This window comes from Pipra filicauda, unplaced genomic scaffold, assembly GCF_003945595.2.
Source record: "Pipra filicauda isolate LSUMZ 115617 unplaced genomic scaffold, ASM394559v2 scaffold666_size289731_pilon, whole genome shotgun sequence".
In the NCBI taxonomy this organism is placed as follows: Eukaryota; Metazoa; Chordata; class Aves; order Passeriformes; family Pipridae; genus Pipra; species Pipra filicauda.
This window is the reverse complement of record NW_024104827.1, coordinates 1-18,009: the sequence shown is the minus strand read 5'-3', so window position 1 is coordinate 18,009 and position 18,009 is coordinate 1. Positions and strand designations below refer to the sequence as shown.

The following is an 18,009-nucleotide window of genomic DNA, read 5'->3' as shown; positions in this document are numbered from 1 at the left end:
TCTTTTGTGGCTATATTCACCCTTTTCTTTCACTTAAGCAGATAGGAAGGATTTGTGTAGCAGAAACACGATAGAATCAATGGGAAGAAAAGGAGGTTAACTCCCTCTGACAGATTTTGGTAGAGGGAAGCTTATTTTTAAGCATTTGGTTTGTCTTGCCTGCTTTCATGTGGAGGGAAAATGGGCTCCTTTCGGGGAGTCTGTGGCACTGTGTGAGCATATGCCTGTGCTCCTATGCCGTGTTAGCCTGGGATGCAGCAGTGGCTGGGCAGTTCTGACTGGAGGTTGCTGTGCATCTCGGGTTTACCCTTGTCTTCCCAGCACGTTGCCAAGTTGGCTTCCTGAGCCCCACGTTGCTCTGGAGCTCTCCCGCTCCATCCCGGCTGGCTGGGAGCGCCGTGGAGGGCAGGATCCAGCTGGGGTTACTCAGCCTTGTGCTGATTGTGAGTGATCAGCTGCTCTGGAGGAGACCCTGAGTGGCAAACTCCCCACCTGTCCAGCAGAGAGGAGCAATCCGGTTTGTGAGGTTGTGTCTGGAGGATACACCTGTCCTCTTGTGCCTAATAATGAGCATAATCAGATGTGAAGGGAAAACAAAACATATGCCTGCTGTGTTCCCCCTCTCCCTCCCTGCAGTGCAGGCACTGTGCATGCAAATGCTTGCTGGAGCAGCCACGTTGGAGTTTATTACAGCCCTGTTTGGGGAGGGCTGGGTGTGAAATGGTGCTCCCTGCAGAACTGCAGCTGCTCTTTTGTGTCTGTACACAGAGGCTCGGCTGGAATGACTCTGGTTGTAGGAATGTGCCTGCTTCCATGTGTAAGGAGCCTGCCTTGCTTTGAATGTACTGGCAAAATGTTCTGTTGTTAAAAAACGACACCTCTGGAAGCTCCACGAGCACGGAATGGGAGGGGTTTGGTTGGTGTGTGGCAGGAGCTGTGGTGGCTGCAGAGGCTCTGTGGGATGTGTCCTGCTGGACCTGGCTGCCCTGCTGGCAGAGGGAAGGCTGCTCCTTCCACCCTTCCCCTACCAGAGACTGAAAGTGCAAGATGCAGATCATGGAATGTAGAATATCCTGGGTTGGCAGGGACCCACAGGGATCACACCAAGTCCAACCCCTGGCCCTGAACAGGACAGCCCAGCAATCCCACCCTGTGCCTGAGAGCGTTGTCCAAACACTCCCTGAGCTCTGGCAGCCTTGGGGTTGTGCCCACTGCCCTGGGGAGCCTGGGCAGTGCCCAAACTTCAGGACAAAGGCAAAGCTGTGTCTGAAGTGCTCAGTGCTGGCACCTTGCTGTGCCCAGGGGGCCGGGGGTGAGGAGTGGGATGCAGGCATGATCCGAGCTGATGTGAGATGCTCCTGCTGAGTCCCTTGGGATCTGTGCTGTGCAGAGGGAAGAGATGGCCCAGGGTCTGTCATTCCTGTTGTTCACACAACTGATTTTGTGTCTTGAGCGTGTGAGGTGTCCTCTGGGGATGCAGCTGGGGCAGGAGGGGCAAGGATCTGACAATTCCACAGACAGGGCTTAAAATCTGCCCTCATTTCCTGCAGACAAGTGCTGTCTTCACCTTCCAAATGTGTCCAGAGATTCCTGCAGCCCATGATTCCTGGGGAGGGACTGTCCTGTGGGGTAGAGGGGCAGCAGAAGGCCCATGCCTGGGCTCAGCAGAGGTGCCCTGTGACTGTTATCCTTCTCCATTTGTCTGGCTCCTTCCCGTTCCCAGGCAGCAGTGACAGAGCCCATTTTGAGCGAGGAAACATTTGCTGAGCTCCTCGTTCCCGGGAATTGGAGTCATTAGTTACAGGGGCAGGAGGGGGGCTGGGGGTGGGGGGCTGCTGCAGAGCTCTGCCCAGGCTGATGTGATGGAAGGTGACAGCACTTGCAGGGAATCCTTCTGCTGTTTGCTCCACTGAACATTTGCATAAATTACTGCTGTTTTAATTCTGTGTTGTTTTGGCCCTGCTCCACGCACAGGAGGGGCTGGGCTCACCTACTGGGTCCGTGGTCACCAAGAATTTATGAATGGGATGTGTTTTTGGGGACCCAAACTCTCAGCAGGGAGGGTGAGCCCTCGCTGCCTCCTGTAGAGCTGGCAGGTGAGGAGGGAAGTCCTTTCCCTCCCCTTGTGCTGTGGGGACAGAGGGATCTGGGAGCTGGCAGGTGGGGAAAGGAGCAGGTGATACTATTTCACATTCAAATGTTGGCTATTCATATTCCCAGTATTTCCTGTGTCATAAATAAGCCAACTGAATGCTCAGGGTGCTGCTCAGGGGGCAGCGCCCACCCTGATGTGTCCTAGAGGCAGAAATCCCTGGATTGGTGACTCTGTGTGTGTGTGTGTGTGCTGCCCAGCACAAGCTGCCCTAGAACCAGGATGGGAGGCAGGACTGAGCCCTGATGGGATTCTGGTCCCAGCCAACACATCAATTTGTTTTATGGCCCCACCACGTTAGTTTGTGTGTGACATTTCTCTTGTAGGAGATTTTCGTCCTACATTTTTCAGGAAGTTTAGAGTTACTTGGGAATGTGAAATGACCTTCAGGTAAAAGCCAAACCTGTGTCCCAAGTACTTAGTGCTGGCAGGGAGTTCATCTTCTGTACTGAGACAGCTGAGCTCCCAGGCTTCTTGTGCTTCTGGAAGCATTCCTGCAGGGCATTCCTGTGATGTTTGGAGCCCCTTGCTTACCCCCAGGAGAGGAGGTTGGCACATCCAACATTCTGGAACAGCCTGTGGATCTGTGTGGTCCCTGGGCTCAGTGCTGATTCCATGGACCTTCAGCAGAACCCCCTGTAAGGTCTTTAATGGTGAAGGAGCCACAAACTCCACCCTGTTTGCTTTTACCTGCAGGCCCAGGAGCTGGGAGAAGAGGAAAAAGACCAAAGCAAAGCCAGTACAGAGGAAGAGCAAAGCAAAAGAACAAAAGCTCCTGAGAGGTATGGTTCAAACAGAGCAACTCAGGAGGCATGGGCAGCTCTGGCTCCTGGTGCCCTTCCTGCCTTGTCCTCCCTGCTCTGCTCACTGTGACCTGAACAGGAGCCCCCTGTACAACACCCTGAGGTGCTGCAGCTTCTCACAGGGTCTTTCCCACTAAACCTCTCCCTTCTCCTGCCACCCCCTCAGCACTCTCTCAGCACCACTTCTGGCTGGGTGAGCAGTGAAACTGCCTGTCCATCATTTCCTGGTGGCTGCTCCAGCTGTGGCTCTGCCTTCTGTCTCCCTTACAGCTCCTCTGTCTCCCTTACAGCTCCTCTGTCTCCCTTACAGCTCCTCTGTCTCCCTTACAGCTCCTCTGTCTCCCTTACAGCTCCTCTGTCTCCCTTACAGCTCCCTGACTGCTCTAGAAAGGTCCAAAAGTCACGCTCTTGCCAGGAGGGTCTGAACCTGTTCACGCTGTGCTGGGCCCTGTGGTGTTGAACCAGGGAGGATGTGGTCGTTGGCTGTTGCCAGATGACTGTTCTGGTTCTGAGTCAGCCCCTTGTTTCAGCACTGGTCCTGCTGGGCTGCCAGCTCCCCCCTGGGCAGAACCTGTACCTGAGGGCTCTCAGGGCCAGCCTGGCACCTTTTTGTGGTGCCAGGAGAGTCCAGCTCTGATGTGAACAGTTCTCTTCTCTCTAGGCCACCACAGAGGTGACCTGGACCAGGTGTAAGCATTAAGCTGTTTTATATCCTGGTATGTGGACAGCTCACCAGCTGTTGCCCCAAGAGGAATGCTGACTTCCCGACCCTCCGTTACCATGAGGACTAGGCTGTCTAGCAGAGCTGTTTTCAGCCTGTTTGTGGTGATTTGTTTAAAACTGTGCTAAGCAGTGAGCTCCCTGCTCCCTCGAGCCCCTCCTCCTTGGAGAGCTGCAGTGTGGCATTTACAGATGAGCTGTGTCAAAGCTCTTGGCCTCCACACAGAGTTACATGTTCTCCAGGGCTCTGGGAACCAAGGAGCTGTTGCCTGTGCCAGGAAAACTTGTGAGCAGAAGAAACTGCAGCCCATCTTAATGATTGGCTGAGTGACATGGGATTTGCAGCCTTGTTCTTGGAGAAGCTGTTTGTGTGAGGGTCCCCAAAAACGTGTTCTGCCTGCAGGAATTCTCTTTATCACTTGATACCTGCTTGCCAGCTGAGCATCCTCTCCTCTCTGCCTGTAAAGCTGCTTGTGCTTGCCTTGTCTCTCCTTTCTGTACTTCCAAGATGAAGCAGGACTGTAGATACAAACATGCCTGCCAACACTTCCATCTGCAATTTGGACAGCAGTGTGAGTGTTGCTGATAGGGCTGATGTACCTTGGGGACATTCTCCAAGAACCTGGAAAGGGGGGGGATAACCCAGGGAAGGCATCCAGCATTTTGAGACCGGCACCTGTTACATCCTCAGCTGCCTGTTAGTCTGATATGAGGTGGTGGGAATGGTGTGGAGCTTCCCTGTGGCTTTGGCAGCCCCGTGTTGGGTGTTTGTGTCCTGTTGGCAGCCGTGGCTTGGTGCCACCTCTGTCACCTGTGTGTCCTGTCATCCCCTGCCTTGTCCACCTGCAGCAACCACTAGACTGAGCTGAGCTAACGTGGCCTTCTGTCCCCTCTTTTTGTGCTGCAAAAGCGAGAGGGATCTCGGTGCTTGTGAAACACCAGAGGAGTGTTTGGGTTTAGAGAACCCCGATGGGGAGGAGGCGGCGGCCCTGGAGCGGGAGGAGGGATCTCTGGGCAGCCCGATGGATCCAGAGGAGCTGTCTGCCCCACGGGACACGTAAGGGCTTCCTTTCAGTCGCTGGTGTCGTGATTGTGACAGCTTGTGTCCTTTTGTCCCCCTCTGTGCTGGCTGGGCTCGCGTGTGAACGGGAGCTGCGGTTTGGTGGGCGCGGCGCAGCTCCGTGTGCACATCCCAGCAGCTGTGCTGCTGTGGGGGTGCCAGGTGAGCAGTCTGTGCTGGGGAGGGCCAGAACAGCAGCTCAGCCCTGGGGGTCTGTGGCTCAGGACTCTGGGGTGAGAAGGAGCCGTGTGCCCTGTCTTTGGGAGAGCCTCCTCCGTGCCGGTGTCGCTGGCGAGGCCGCGAGTGCCACCCTGCCTGAGAAAGGCTTTGAGTGGTGCTGAGATGGGGGGAACAGCAAAAACCCAACCAGTCACCCCAATTTTACAGCCACTAGGAACAGCACTGAAATAATGAAACAGAGCTCCTGCCCAAGCCACCCTTCTGTTGCTGCAATTCTGGTGGTATTTGTGGATCCGTAGCTGCAGCTCCTCTGTGACAGAGGAGCTCAGTCCCTGTGATTGTGCTGACTTTGCATTCTGTGTCAGATGACACATCAGCAGATGCAACTGGAAAAATTAGGCAGCGTCTCCTGGGACAAGGTGGGGGAGAAGGATCTGTGCTGTGGAGGCCTGTGCAGTGTCTCCCCTGTTCTGCTGGGAATTGTGGTGCTGTGCAAACCCGTGTGTGCTGGGTCTCCTTTGGAGCAGGAACTGGGGCAAAGGGAAGAACATGATGAAAAGGTGGAAGTGGCTGAATTGCTCTGCAGAGCAGCCTGATAAAGGACACCTGCTGCAGGTGGCATTATGGGGAGCACCAGTGAAGCAGGATTTTTGCAGAACCCCACTACCTTCCTGTCTTGTTCTTTTTGCTAATGGCTGCAGAAGTGACCTTTTCTCTTCTGACTCGAGGCTCTATAACTGGGGCTGTTACTTCCCTGATTCCTGGCAGAACAGAAGTCACTCTGCCTTATGCTGGCAGTCTCACAGCACAGTGAGACCTTCCTGCTCCAGCTTGCACTAGCAAAGAATGAAAATTTTTCTTCATACACTAATCTCAGTTTTCCCCTCCTTCCCCTTCAGCCTCTCTCAGACCTTATAATTTTGCTGCTGTCTGTCTGAAAAAAAAAAACTTAATTAGAACCAGACTGGGTTTGAATTTTTGGAGTGCTGGGGGCTTTCTGTTGCCTGGAGTTGGCAAACTCCCAGCACACTTCAGGTTGCAGTTGCAGAGAAATACCTTGTCCATCAGAAACACCAATCCCTGGGCTGGAAGCAGGTGCTGGTGGCATCTGCTCCTGTGCCTGCCAGCCTGGCCAGGGCTTTGTAGCTACTAGATCCTTCATGATCTAGTATTGCCCTCACAAGGTGAGCTCTGGTGGGCCAAAATCCGAGTTGTTCAGGAGTGCTGCTGGGGCTGGGTGTCATTTATCAGTCAGAGCTGATGATGCACCACTGGTGGGCCTGAGTGAGGCTTCTGGACTAGGGGGTTCTGAGATTTTTGGGGGTTTTTTTTGATACTCTTTGGGGGGGATGTTGCTGTTCCTTTTGTGTTACTTCGTTTTCTGTCGCCCTTTTGCCAAAGGACCTTTCTCTTTGGTAGGCAACCTGAGGAGGAAATCAAGCACCAGCAGTCCTTGAACCAGCCTAGAGAAGAATCCCTGGAGGAAATAGCCAAGAATGTGGAGACAGAGCTTGAGCAAGAGGAAATTCATTTATTTCAAGCAAAGGAGGAGAAAATTCAGCAATTCCAGGAGGAGACAAGGCAGGAGGAGGAAGCAGAGAAGCTTGATCAGCAAAAAGAAAAATCCCTCAGGTACTTGCCTTTTTTACTCCACCTCCCCTGAGCCTTTCCAAGCTGGGATTTCATTGCTGCTGGTCACAGACCTGTGCTGTGGTAGCCACCACCTTGGAAGTGGTGCTGCTTCCCAGAGGTGTGGGAAAGGAGCAAGATCCAGGCTCTCAGGGAGGAGGAGGAATGTGGGCCTCGGACAGTTCTGTGCATGAGGATCTGCACACCTTGGGAGGGACAGTGCCCTGCTGTCAGAGCACAGGCAGCCTCAGGAAAGAGCTCTCCAACACTGACAGGAGAGCATCCTGCCACCTCCTGTGAGATGAGCTCTGATTCCATGCACACGCAGCCTTTGGAACTTGTCTCTTATGTTTAACCTGGGAGAAGTTTCCAGTTCAGTGCTTGGAGCTTTGCCACCTGGCAGATGTTCAAATCCTGGGCTAAATGGTCGTAACAGGACTGGAAATGGGAGCGTTAGAGGAGATGAGGTTACCCCAGAGGGTCTATCTGGAGCTCTGATGCTGCATGTTTTACAGAGGGACTTCCAAACAAGGCTTCCAGGAATAGGGCAGAAGGGATGGCTGTGTGAAACCCAGGATCTGAGAGCAACACTGGGAGCTGTGTCCTTTCCCTGGGGGAATTTTTCTCTTGAGGCTTGTATATTATTTTGGTGGACTTGATACTCATGTTCTTAGCACGCTGAGCAGCCAGAAACAGCATCTTGACATGAGATGTCCTGGGGATGCAGTCTGGGTGTGAAGGAAGATGCAGAAAACGCACCTGAAGGGGAAAACATGTAGTAAAAGGTGTCATGTGGAAATATGGAGCTTCCAGATGTACTAATGCATCCAGGTACCTTGCCTGGGAGCCTGCATCCATTTAATGAGAGTTGATTTCATTTACCTGCAAAAAAATCCCCAAACTAAGTGCAGCCTGTGATGATATGGTGTGTTTTAAAACCACACTGCTCAGGTGTGATGCTGGGGCTGCATCTCCTGTGCCAGCAGCAGGTCCTGCAGGTGTGGGGGAAATGAAAGATCTGGAACCCTGAGAGAGCATAATTTGGGCAGGTACAGCCAAGTGGGAGCAGCAGCTGAGCTATAGCCCTTGGGGAGGTGGTTGGAAGGTTTTAAAACCCCCTGAACCTTTTTTCTTTTTCTTTCTGGCTGCTCATCTCCCAGGACTCCAGAGGAAGACTTGGCAAAGGTTTCTGAGGAGGAAGAGCTGCGTGTCAGAGAGGAAGAAGCTGAGAGACTGGCGAAGCTGAGAGCCAAGATCGCCTCAGAGACCGAGGCAGAGGAGGAGAGGATGAGGTGAGAAGTTGTGCTGCCATCCCCGGGGATGCAAACCGTGCTGGGCTGGGAGGGAAGGATCTTGCACGCCACCAGCAGCTGCTCAGAGTGGAGGTTCAGAACTGTTTCCCTGCTGTGGCAGCAGGTCTGAGCCCTGACTGGGCAGGACTGAATCCTGACTTCTGTGTCCTTGTTACAAACCTACCAGGGCAGAGCAGGAGGCCACGCTGCAGAAACTAAGGGAAGAGTGGGAATCCCAGCAGCTGAAGGAGAAGGAGAGCCTGGAGAGGAAGCAGCAGCTTGCCTTGGAGGAAATGAAGCTGGAAATGGAGGAAGCCCAGCAGAAGGAGATCAGGGAGCTGGAACGAGAGAAGGAACAGTTCCTGAGCGAGGTCAGGGAGAGGTTAGACAGGGAGAAGAAGAAGGTGAGATCTTTGTTACAAATCAGGGTCAGCCCCGAGCTGTTCCTGCTGACCTGGCTGGCATTGCAATGCTGAAACGCTGGGATTTAAATCACACCTGTGTGTTTATGATGCACTTAAAGCACAAAGGGAAGGTGCCAAGTGGGCTGTTAGGGGCACACTGAGGAGGGGAGAACTCCCCCAATTGTTATTACAATGGTGATTAACTAACAATTATTTAAATAGCCACGTTGAATTTGAAGACAAGAGCAGGATAGTTGTGTGTCTTGCTAAGCTAAACCAAGCTCTGTTATCAGATCAGAACTAAATGAAACCACTTTATCAGCTCCAAACACCACTTTGGGTACAGCTTTAGTCCTCCAGGGACATGGGGAGTCCTTGAATGGGGCAGTTTCTAGTTTTTGAGCACAGCATGATTGAGATCCATCGAAACCCCTGGGAGGGGGAAAGCACAGAGAGAGTAAAGGCACCTTGTACGTGATCCAGTTTGGAAGGGAGTTACCATTGTTCTTTTTGATGCTTATGGATAGAATTTAATTGCAAATCCATCATGTCCCCAGACTGTTTTGCTCGTGTTTCCACAGGCAGTAGAGGAGCTGGAGAAACAGTTTGCAGGTGAACTCCAGCAACTGAAGTCTGCAGCAGAAGAGAAGCATCGTGAGGTAAAGTGTCCTTGGTCCTTAGTATGTAAATTGTTGGGTTTTTCCTCACACACTGTCACCAAAGGTGGCCAGGGAGGGCGGCATTAATTTTTTTTCCACTTCCTCGCCGTGGTTCTGGTCTGGCTCAGCATTTGGCCATGCTCCAGGCAGGGGGTGGTGAGACTGCAGGCAGGGCTCTGCCGTGCTGCTGGCTCCCTGTAGGAGGGCACTGAATGGAGCCTGTCGGAAGGGTGACGAGTCTCTGTGGGTGGCTTTCATGGCAGGTCATTTCCAGCCTGCAAACCCAGCTAGCAGAGGCACAGAGCAGCCAGGAGGCTCAGCTGCGTGAAGACTTGCAGAGAGCGGGTCAGAAAGTGCAGCAAAAAGCCTTCCAAGTGAAGGAATACGAGCGGGAGGTGAGTGTTCACCCACCTTCTCTCCCCAGGGGTGTGGTGAGGTCTGAGAGCCCACGTCCCCTGCCCAGGGGTGACAGTGGGGCCTTAGGGGAGAGGATATCTCACCTCACTGGGGTGAAGCCTTTGTGCTCCCCAGACCACAACCTGATCACACTCTGGATTTCAATCCCTGGACTCGTGTGGGAGGTTGATTCTTGGGGGTTCCCTGTCATGCAGTGCTGTCGTTCAAAGGGAACATCTTCCCTTTTATCCCCACAGCTCAGCGAGCTCATGAGTGAGAAACGGCACGAGGTGGAGAGAGACCACGAGAGGAGGATGGAGAGGATGAGACAGGAGCACCGGGAGGCCTTAGCCCGGATTAAGGAGCAGTTTGAGGAGGAGGTACCGCTCTCCAGACAGTGTCCCGTGTGTCTGTTCACTTGTGGAGAGCCCTGTGCTGCACTGAGGGCTTTTCCTCTCCCCACTCAGGAGCGGAGGCGGAGGTCGGAGCTGCTGCAGAGGGTGCAGAGCGAGACCCTGCAGCTCTGGCAGTCCCACAACGCCGAGGTGAAGGCTCTGCAGGAGGAGCTGGAGGGGAGGCTCACTGACCTGAAGCACAGGCACAGGGAGAAGGTGAGGGGCACCTCTCTGCTCCCTGTGACCTGGCTGCTTGGGGGTGCCCAGGGTACCTACCCCACACCTCGTGCCCCTGCCACCCTCCACAGCCCAGGGGCACTGACACGAGTAACAGGTCGTGCTTCCCAGCCTGTGTTGTCCCCCCTGTGGCAGAGCTCTGCCAGGTGAGGGAGGAATTTGTACCATTCTCTCTTTAAGTCAGTGTCTCTGTGCAGGAAAGAAAAATCCAGGATGCGGAGAATGAGCTTGAAATACGTGCAAAGAGCCTCCAAGCCAGATCAGAGCAGCTCCTCAGCCAGGTGAGTCGGCCTGGTGGGCTCACAGGGGTTCCCTTAGCTGTGCCAATCCTTTGACTGCTTCCTCATGGGGAACTGGTCAGAAATGCTCAGCCAGGGCTTCTGCTGCTGTCCCAGTTGCAGGTACAACTTCCATCACAGGTCAGAGCAGGGCTAAGCATTCCTGGTGGTGCAGCCTCAGGGCTGGTGTTTGCAGTGAAAGCCTGAGCTGTGGGTTTGCTCAGTGCTTTGGGGGACAGTGAGTGACTGTGAGGGGGCAGAGGGATCATGAAGCAAATCTGACAGTCCTTGGGGATTTTGAAACTTGGGCCTGATGTCTGTCCTTGAGGTGGTGCTCAGTCTCCTGGCTCTGACACTCACCTGCTCTCTCACCTGTGCCCAGGAGGAGGACCTGCGAAGGAAAAGGCAGCAGCTGCTGGATGAGGACAGGAGGACGCAGCTGGAAAGGGATGTATGTATGCCTGAGCTCTGGACAGGGGCTCTGCTGCTGCTGGGGCTGAGGGCACCACGCTGGAAGTGTGGCTTTAAAAAGAAGAGAAACCATTGCTTCTAAACTGTGAGGCTGAAAATCCCTCCCTGCCCCAGTCTGGAGTGCCATCCTGCTGGGAGGTGGATTAACTCTGAGCTGTTTCCCAAAGAGAAGAGACAGTCCTGCTTTTCCAGGACTGGGGGGGGTGTGTGTGCAGCTCTGGACCCCTGTGAGCCGTGCAGGCAGCGAGCCCTCGTGTGCTGTGTGTGCCTCTTATTTTGGTTCTGGGGAAATGACCATGAGGGATTTTTTTTGTTTTCTTCTAGGAAGCTGCTTTGGCCTCTCAGCTGCGCCTGGAGGAGAGCAGGAAGGAGCATGGCAGCCTCCTCGAGTCCGTCCGGCAGCTGAGGAAGTCTCTGGAAGAGCTGCAGGACCAGAAGGCTGAGCTGGAGGCCCAGGTGGACCTGCTGCAGACCCGGAGCCAGAGGCTGCAGAAGCGCATCGGGTGGGTAGGAGCAGTTTCCCTCCCTATCAGTAGCTCAGGGTGGGAATTTGCTCCTTTACCTCTGCTCCTCAGGTTTGTTTGTCTCCTCCACACCTGCCTCGTGTGGTTAGTGAGGTGCTGTGAGAGGAGCACTGAAATGCAGAGACTTTCCTGAGGTGGCTGAGCTGCTGGGGAAGGGTGGGAAGCAGTTTCCCTGCCCAGCCAGGGGTTATGATTGGCACAGAACCAACACTGGTGCTGTCTTACACACCTGTGGCCCTTTCCCTCCTGGAATCTGGACACCACTGCAGCCAGGATGGACTGCAGGCTAATCAGGTGCCTCCACTGTTTCCTTTCCTGTGGCAGTGAGCTGGAGGAAGCAGTCAGGAGCAGGCAGGAGACTCTGAAAGAACTGGAGGCAGAAGAGAGTGTGGAGTCTCCAAGAAAGCAAGCTGAGCTCCGTATTGAAGACCTGAGAGAAAGTACTCAAGCTGTGAGTAAAGCAGACTCTGAAGGTGTTTGCTTTGTGAGATCTGAGGCTGTAACTCTCTTGAAAATCCCAACTTCTGTTCCTTCTGTGTGAAATCATTTGAGGGGATGCATTTCTCTTTGCCACTGTGTTCAGTAGTATTTGCTGATTTCTATCTGTTATTAGTGGGTGGAGAGGAGTGTGGGATACTGGAGTCAAAAGCAGGGCTTGAGTTGGAATAGAAATGTCTGTCTCTCCTTCAAAAATCACATGAAGAACATCCCAGGCACTGTTTTTGGATCTAGGCAGTACCATGGTGATGTCATTCCAAGTTTTTGCTCCTAATGGAATTCTTACAGGAGCCCTGGGGTTCTGTTTCCCATACACGTTTCTTAATTTCTGAAATGCTTTACCTCCTCAGCCCTCATCCAGAGAACTTGCTTCTTCAGCCTCTCAGAGCCACGAGGAAAGCGACTTCCAGTGTGACCCGTGAGTATCCACGTGCCAGAAAGCCTTTCTTTTCGCTCTGGTTTTCCAAGCAAATGCTCTGGCTTGGATTTACACACGGTGCACTGACAATCTGGTTTTTGGGAGGTGCTGTGTGAGGCGTGCAGGAGGGCACAGGCAGCCGGGACTCCTGCCCTGCCTCTCTGCTCTAGTGTCCGGAGCTACATCTCTGCAGAAGGGGCCTCCCTCCGGAGTGCCAAGGAGTTCCTGCGGCACCAGACCCGCTCCATGAGGAGGAGGCACTCGGCGCTGAAGGCTGCGAGGGTGCAGTGGCGCCAGGACCTGCAGAGGGCACAGGAGGCACTGCAGGATCCCCACAGCTCCCAGCTCCTGGAGGGCATGCGCCAGAACCTGGAGGAGGTGAGCCCTGAGCTCGTTCACAGGGAGTGGACACTGTGCTGCACAAACAATCCCACAGCCCTGGGATCAATTCCTGGCTCTGCAGGTGTGCTGACCCTGTTGGAAGTGGGGTTTGGAAGTAAAACCTTCCTTTCCTTGGGCTTTGAGCCATGTGCTCTGCTCGCTGTCCACACCACTTCCCGAGCTGTCGAGGACTTGGGGGCAGTTTCACTCCAGCAGCACCATTTCCTGTACTGAGCAGATTGAGATAATGAAAGTCACCCTGACTGCTAACATAGATCGTTTCCTGTCATTCTGGTTTAATTTCCCTCCTTGCCTGGCTGTTGATCCCCTGCAGGAGGCAAAGCACTTGGACAAGATGAAGTCGGCCATGCAGAAAGGGCAGGTGCTGCTGCAGAAGAAGGAGGAGAAGCTCAGCCAGCTGGAGTCTTCACTGCTGGAGGAGGTAACACCAGCATCACTCCCAGGGTCTTCCCAGCTGCATTCCCCCTGCCCAGAGCTCTTGGCCTCCTCCCCCAGGCTGGAGGCTCTGAGGGCCTGGTGGTCCCTGTGAGGGCCCTTTAGCTGGTGGCCAGAGACTGGAGTTTGCCAGCAGAGCTGGATTTTGAAACACATTCTGTGAGATCACAAGAGACTGTTGAGTGTGTGGCTCTAGAGAGCAGCCTGGAAAAGAGCCTGGAGAAAACAAGGTCTGGGATGGAGTCTGCTCTCCTGACCAAGGCAAGCCTTGGAATGTCTTTGGCTCTGCCTGGGACCACGTGGCCTTGGGCAGGGCAGCAACAGATGCAAGAGCACAGACTTTGGATGGTGCAAAGAGGGAACCCAGCCCTGCAAGAGTTCTGAGGGTTATTTAAAGCCCAAAACACGTTGCCTCCTGTCTAGAAGGGCCAGTTCACATGGCTGTTGGATTTGGCCTCTCACTTCCAGAGCCTAAGCAGTCTCTTGATACTCAGATTTTGCTGTCAGGGACTGAAGACGAGTTTGCCTTCACTTGACCTGTGCCTGACTGAGTAGACAAGCTGTAGGCAGATTTCCAGCAGCTGTTATGTTTCAGGGATGATACAGCAGGTTTTGTTGCTTTGTTTTCCTCCTGAGCAGCTCTCAGATGAGGATACACTGAAGAGTGCTGCCTGCAAGAAGGTGGTGACTTTTGATCTGAGTGACTCTGAGGACACAGAGAGTGCATCCATTGGAGAACTGTGTCAGCCTAAATGTAAGTGCCTGACTGGCTCGGTGTGCTGTGCCCAACCTGTGAGGCTCTAGACCTATTCTGGCTTTGCCTTGCACCTCTCTGATGATGTTCTCACTTGTGCTCAGTGGTGTCTAAGGCAGGTCTGGTCCCCATGGTTGGGACTGCTCTGTGCATGAAACTTGATTGGAAAAACTTGTTTCCTGCCTGTAGTGGCAGATAAGAGGGATGGAGACTGTGCACGAACTTGCCCTTGAAATCTCTGTGCATTGTAAAATCTGGTTGCAGCTCTTCCCTCTGCTGCTGCAGAGCTGTATTGCTCTTCTGCAGGAGTCTGGGTTTCCCCTTCCTCACATCCAAGGCAGGAGAGGCTGCTGCAATTCCCTCTCTGCTGCATGTGCTTTTTGTTGGCCTTCAGTTGCCTGTAGCTGGAGTTGTGCAGGGGAGGAGGGGCAGGAGGGTTGGGTTGCTTGCACAAAGGCTGCTCTTGTTAGCACTTGCCTGCGACCCCTTTTTTCTCTTCTCTTTCTTCAGTTGATTTGAGGACGAATTTGTGGCCTGTCCCCCAGCTGGACAAGATCCAGCACTTGAGGGACTCTCTGCAGTGTATCACCAGTGAGCTGAACGGGGTCCTGGGTGTCCTGGACTCCCTGAGCCATCACCACACTCCTCTCTTCGCCTCGACAGCCCGTGATGGCATCCCTCTGTCCACATATTCCTCCTTGGCAGGCCTGCAGGCAGGCAGCTCCCTGGGGGATATTTCCAGGGTGCCTTCCACTGACAGGTGGGCCTGGAACAGTGGGCTGAGCGCTGGTGTCTCCATCTCAGGGCGGTCAGTGGACAACATCCTGGCAGAGAAATGGCACAGGTATTTCCCAGGTGAGTCTCCTGTCCTTAATCCGTTCTTCTTCCTTGCCTTCAGCTTTTGATTTCTCAGCCCTGCAAGTTCTGGCTGTCTCACCCTTCCAATGCTGGAAGGGCAGATGCACTGGAGCTGCTGATAGGAAGGGTGCTAATGGGATAAAGAGTGATAAGGAATGTTGATTTTGGTGAGTCTGTATTTAATGTCTGTTTTCCAGATGGGATCTCATCACTCAGTGGGAATCCCAAGCCTCTGGACAACAAGCTGGGATACATACCTGCAGAGTAAGGGTCTTCTTCCTTGAGATGTTGCACTGTGCTGCTGTCATTTCTCTGGGGTGATTATTGGGTCACATACATAGCAAGCAGATAACAAATTGTAAATTACGTGTTGGTAACAACGTGTTAACATATTAAAAATAACAATAACAAATTACATATTAAAAATAATATTAATAAGTTATCACATTAGCTGTTCACTGCCACGTGCTCAGGTGAGGAGGTGGCTTTTTGGTAACGGCGGCTCCTTCTATAACAGCCCATCACTTTCTCATCTGTTCTGCCCAGACCTCTCTTTCCCAGCCACCCTCTCACTCTCTCTCATGTGCCACAGTGAACAAATCCGGCAGCTGCAGCATTCCAGGTTCCGTGAGCCGGGGAAGATGAGCGTCGAAGGGATGATCGAGAGCAACAAGAAATGGCTGAAAAGCTTCAGGAAGGACTCAAAAGCGTATCCTTTACCTGGGTCTGGCCTTTAATTGTGTTCCTGCTCCCTGCAACAGGCAGGAGGAGGTGAGTGAACTGGGAGCACCGAAGCATTGAAAAGCAGTTTTTACTTTAGTGTCTGGTTCTGCAAGGGAATGTGGTGCTCAACAGTTAGAGCATGAGCAACCTGTTTGCTGCTCCTTGAGCTGTACATGACTGAGGAATTCTCCTCCCTTCCTTTCCCTGCTTGTGATGCTCGATGCTCTTTAGTGACTGAGGAATTCTCCTCCCTTCCTTTCCCTGCTTGTGATGCTCTTTAGTGACTGAGGAATTCTCCTCCCTTCCTTTCCCTGGTTGTGATGCTCTTTAGGGATGCTGCTCTGCCATAAAAGAGCAGTTAGAGCTGGTAACGTGAGAATTTAAAAAATGTGTACCAAACAGTGCAGAGTGGAGGAGGTGGCAGGGAAGAAGGGGGTCTGCCATGGGCAGGCCCTGCTGAGCAGCCCAGGATGAAGTGAGGGCACCTGGAGACATGTTGACCTGGCACATGGGGTGGCCACAAGGGCTGGGCTCCTCCTGGAGCTCTTCTCCCATTTCAAGGCATCTTGCAGCATGAGGTTGGATCCAGAGGGCAAGACCTCTCTGTGCTGTTAGCAGGGATGTTTCCAGGCTGTGTGGTATGTTGGTGTCTCTTCCAGTGTTCACTGTAAGCAGCAAATCCCTGGGGCCTCTGTGCTGTCCTGAGCCTGGTGCACCTCTGAATTCCCTAATCCCCCTTTAATTCCATTTGACTGGGATGCAGCAGGCTAAATACAGCATGTGTGCACAAGGCTGGCTCCGTACCTCAGTACCTGCCCTGTCTGGCTGTGCTCAGGTGTGCTAATTCCTGCTCTAAGCCAGGCTTTTCCTTCACCCGACTGCCAGACCTCTCTCCCCACGTGCACAGATGCCCCCGGCCAGCAGCACCAGCCCCAGCCTCCTCCAGCTGGGAATGGATGAAAACAGGCAAATTAAGGTGTACCACTACTAAGAGGTGGGGGTTTTCTCTGGAGAGGTGGTGGGGGTCTCCCTGTGGTGTGCTGGGTCTCAGTGATGCCCACTCAGCCACCACTGCTGAGTCTGTGTGTCCTTGAAAACAAGTCTCTTTGCCAGAGAGTGGAGGAAGGAGGAAGCAAACTTCCCAGGTGGATTCTTCTAATCCTGTAATGTGTCCAAATATACTTTATAGACTGTTTAATCCAGCGGTGACATATCAGGGCTTCGATAAATCAACATTTCCCTCATTAGTATTCTAGCAGTGGTGAGGCAGAGCTGTGAATCATGGAGGACTTTGAGTAACTGGTCAAGGGGGAGGATTTGAATCCAGCTGAGACTGTGCTGGAGGAAACGTGTCAGGAAATGAGCCCAGCAAATGCTCCATGGCAGGTGGGCCGTGTCAGCTGGCCTGTGGCACGGGTGAGCAGGGAGAAGGAGCAGTGGAATGGTGCAGAGTCTGGGGACAAAGTCAGGGAATGACAGATTCTGGCTCTTGGGGAATGTTCTGCTTGTTTGGGGTGGAAGCAACAGGAACTGAGCCAGGAGTGGCTCTCCATGGCAGCGTTGGACAAGCAGTCCCTGCTCCTCTCTGTGCCAGACTGGCCAGAGCTGCTCAGCCAAGCAGCTGTGGGAGCTCTGTTCCCGTGCCATGGATGTGCCAACGGCAACGGGAGCAGGGATGGCAGGGGAGTGTGAGGAGTGTCTGCTGGTGCAGGCACTGCTGAGGAGCTCAGTCTGCTGTGAATGTCGAGACAGAGCCCCACCTGCGTCCTTCCATGCCCTGGGAGAGGGATCCAGGGCTCAGCTCAGCAGCTGGGCTCTGTCTGTATATACAGCCCTGTCTGTATATTCCCTGGGCAGGGCTGGGGAGCCCTGGGCATCCAGCCTGAGCCTGGCCTGGCTGCTCCTGCAGCAGCTCCACAGGGATCCTGGGAGAGGAGAGTTGTGGGACGGGCTCTGGAGACTGGAAAGCTGGCTGAGGGGTTGGGCTGAGCAGCTCCTGGACCTCAGCTGCGAGATGGTGGCTCGTGGCTTTGCTCCCTGGGTGGCTGCAGTCGTGTTCCTTGGGAAAGGCCGTGTCCAGAGTGTATCCCAGCCCCCTGGGATGCACGAGCTGGGAGGGGGCAGATGGTGCTGCTCTACCCGGCGGGGAGGGGTCAGGATTTCGTGCTGCTGAGCAGGAATGTGGTGTTTGGTTGTCTGTTGTCAGTGTTTTCTCCAAGCTGACTCTAAATATTTTATGCCCTAAAAAGATGCCGAGCCACTTGCCATTTTGCCTGATGAGGACGCCTGCACTTCAAGGGATCCCATCTGTGAAAAATGATCTTCAAAGCCATTTCTCCTGAGATGCCCCTCACCCTCCGTGCTGTGTGTGCTCCTCGGGTGGGTGATGATGCACAGCCCCCTCCTGCTCTGCTCCTGGGTGGTGTGTGCTGGCACACGCCGTGAGCACGGCAGGGGGATGTTTACATGCAAATAGAAATATATTTTTGATGAGCATCATTTTAAAACTCTTAAGAATGTTTGTATATTTTATTTTACTTTTTTTTTTTTTTTGCTTATTTTCTTAGAATTTTTGTAATTACTCAGCCAGCCTTAGTCCTCTCTAGGAAGGGAGGGATCAAAACACGGGTTTCCCATCTGCTGTCGGATTGCACCAACCCCTGTCTGTAGGGATTTTGCTTTTAGTTTCCTGGATACTGGGGGAAACATGGCAATCCTTCC

At 53.4% G+C, this 18,009-nt stretch overlaps 1 protein-coding gene across 6 annotated transcripts in view; it reads left to right on the top strand.

Moving 5' to 3' along the window:
* Positions 1-17,802, top strand: part of CEP164 (centrosomal protein 164) — a 32,514-nt gene extending 14,712 nt beyond the window's left edge. For 3 of the 6 annotated variants that reach the window (XM_027739275.2, XM_027739273.2, XM_027739277.2), the window contains 22 exons: positions 2,849-2,934; positions 4,586-4,732; positions 6,335-6,547; positions 7,705-7,836; positions 8,024-8,240; positions 8,822-8,899; positions 9,163-9,294; positions 9,553-9,675; positions 9,763-9,906; positions 10,125-10,208; positions 10,588-10,656; positions 11,001-11,179; positions 11,525-11,651; positions 12,049-12,116; positions 12,287-12,494; positions 12,832-12,939; positions 13,593-13,707; positions 14,218-14,562; positions 14,763-14,829; positions 15,158-15,274; positions 16,174-16,264; positions 17,538-17,802. In XM_027739275.2, coding sequence (XP_027595076.1) covers positions 2,849-2,934; positions 4,586-4,732; positions 6,335-6,547; positions 7,705-7,836; positions 8,024-8,240; positions 8,822-8,899; positions 9,163-9,294; positions 9,553-9,675; positions 9,763-9,906; positions 10,125-10,208; positions 10,588-10,656; positions 11,001-11,179; positions 11,525-11,651; positions 12,049-12,116; positions 12,287-12,494; positions 12,832-12,939; positions 13,593-13,707; positions 14,218-14,562; positions 14,763-14,829; positions 15,158-15,274; positions 16,174-16,264; positions 17,538-17,630 — 2,943 coding nt within the window. In that variant the 3' untranslated portion in view covers positions 17,631-17,802. Of the gene's footprint in view, positions 1-2,848; positions 2,935-4,585; positions 4,733-6,334; positions 6,548-7,704; positions 7,837-8,023; positions 8,241-8,821; positions 8,900-9,162; positions 9,295-9,552; positions 9,676-9,762; positions 9,907-10,124; positions 10,209-10,587; positions 10,657-11,000; positions 11,180-11,524; positions 11,652-12,048; positions 12,117-12,286; positions 12,495-12,831; positions 12,940-13,592; positions 13,708-14,217; positions 14,563-14,762; positions 14,830-15,157; positions 15,275-16,173 lie in introns of all 6 variants that reach the window. The other 3 variants (XM_039388557.1, XM_027739276.2, XM_039388558.1) reach the window with 3 other exon arrangements.
* The last annotated feature ends 207 nt before the right edge of the window (positions 17,803-18,009 follow it).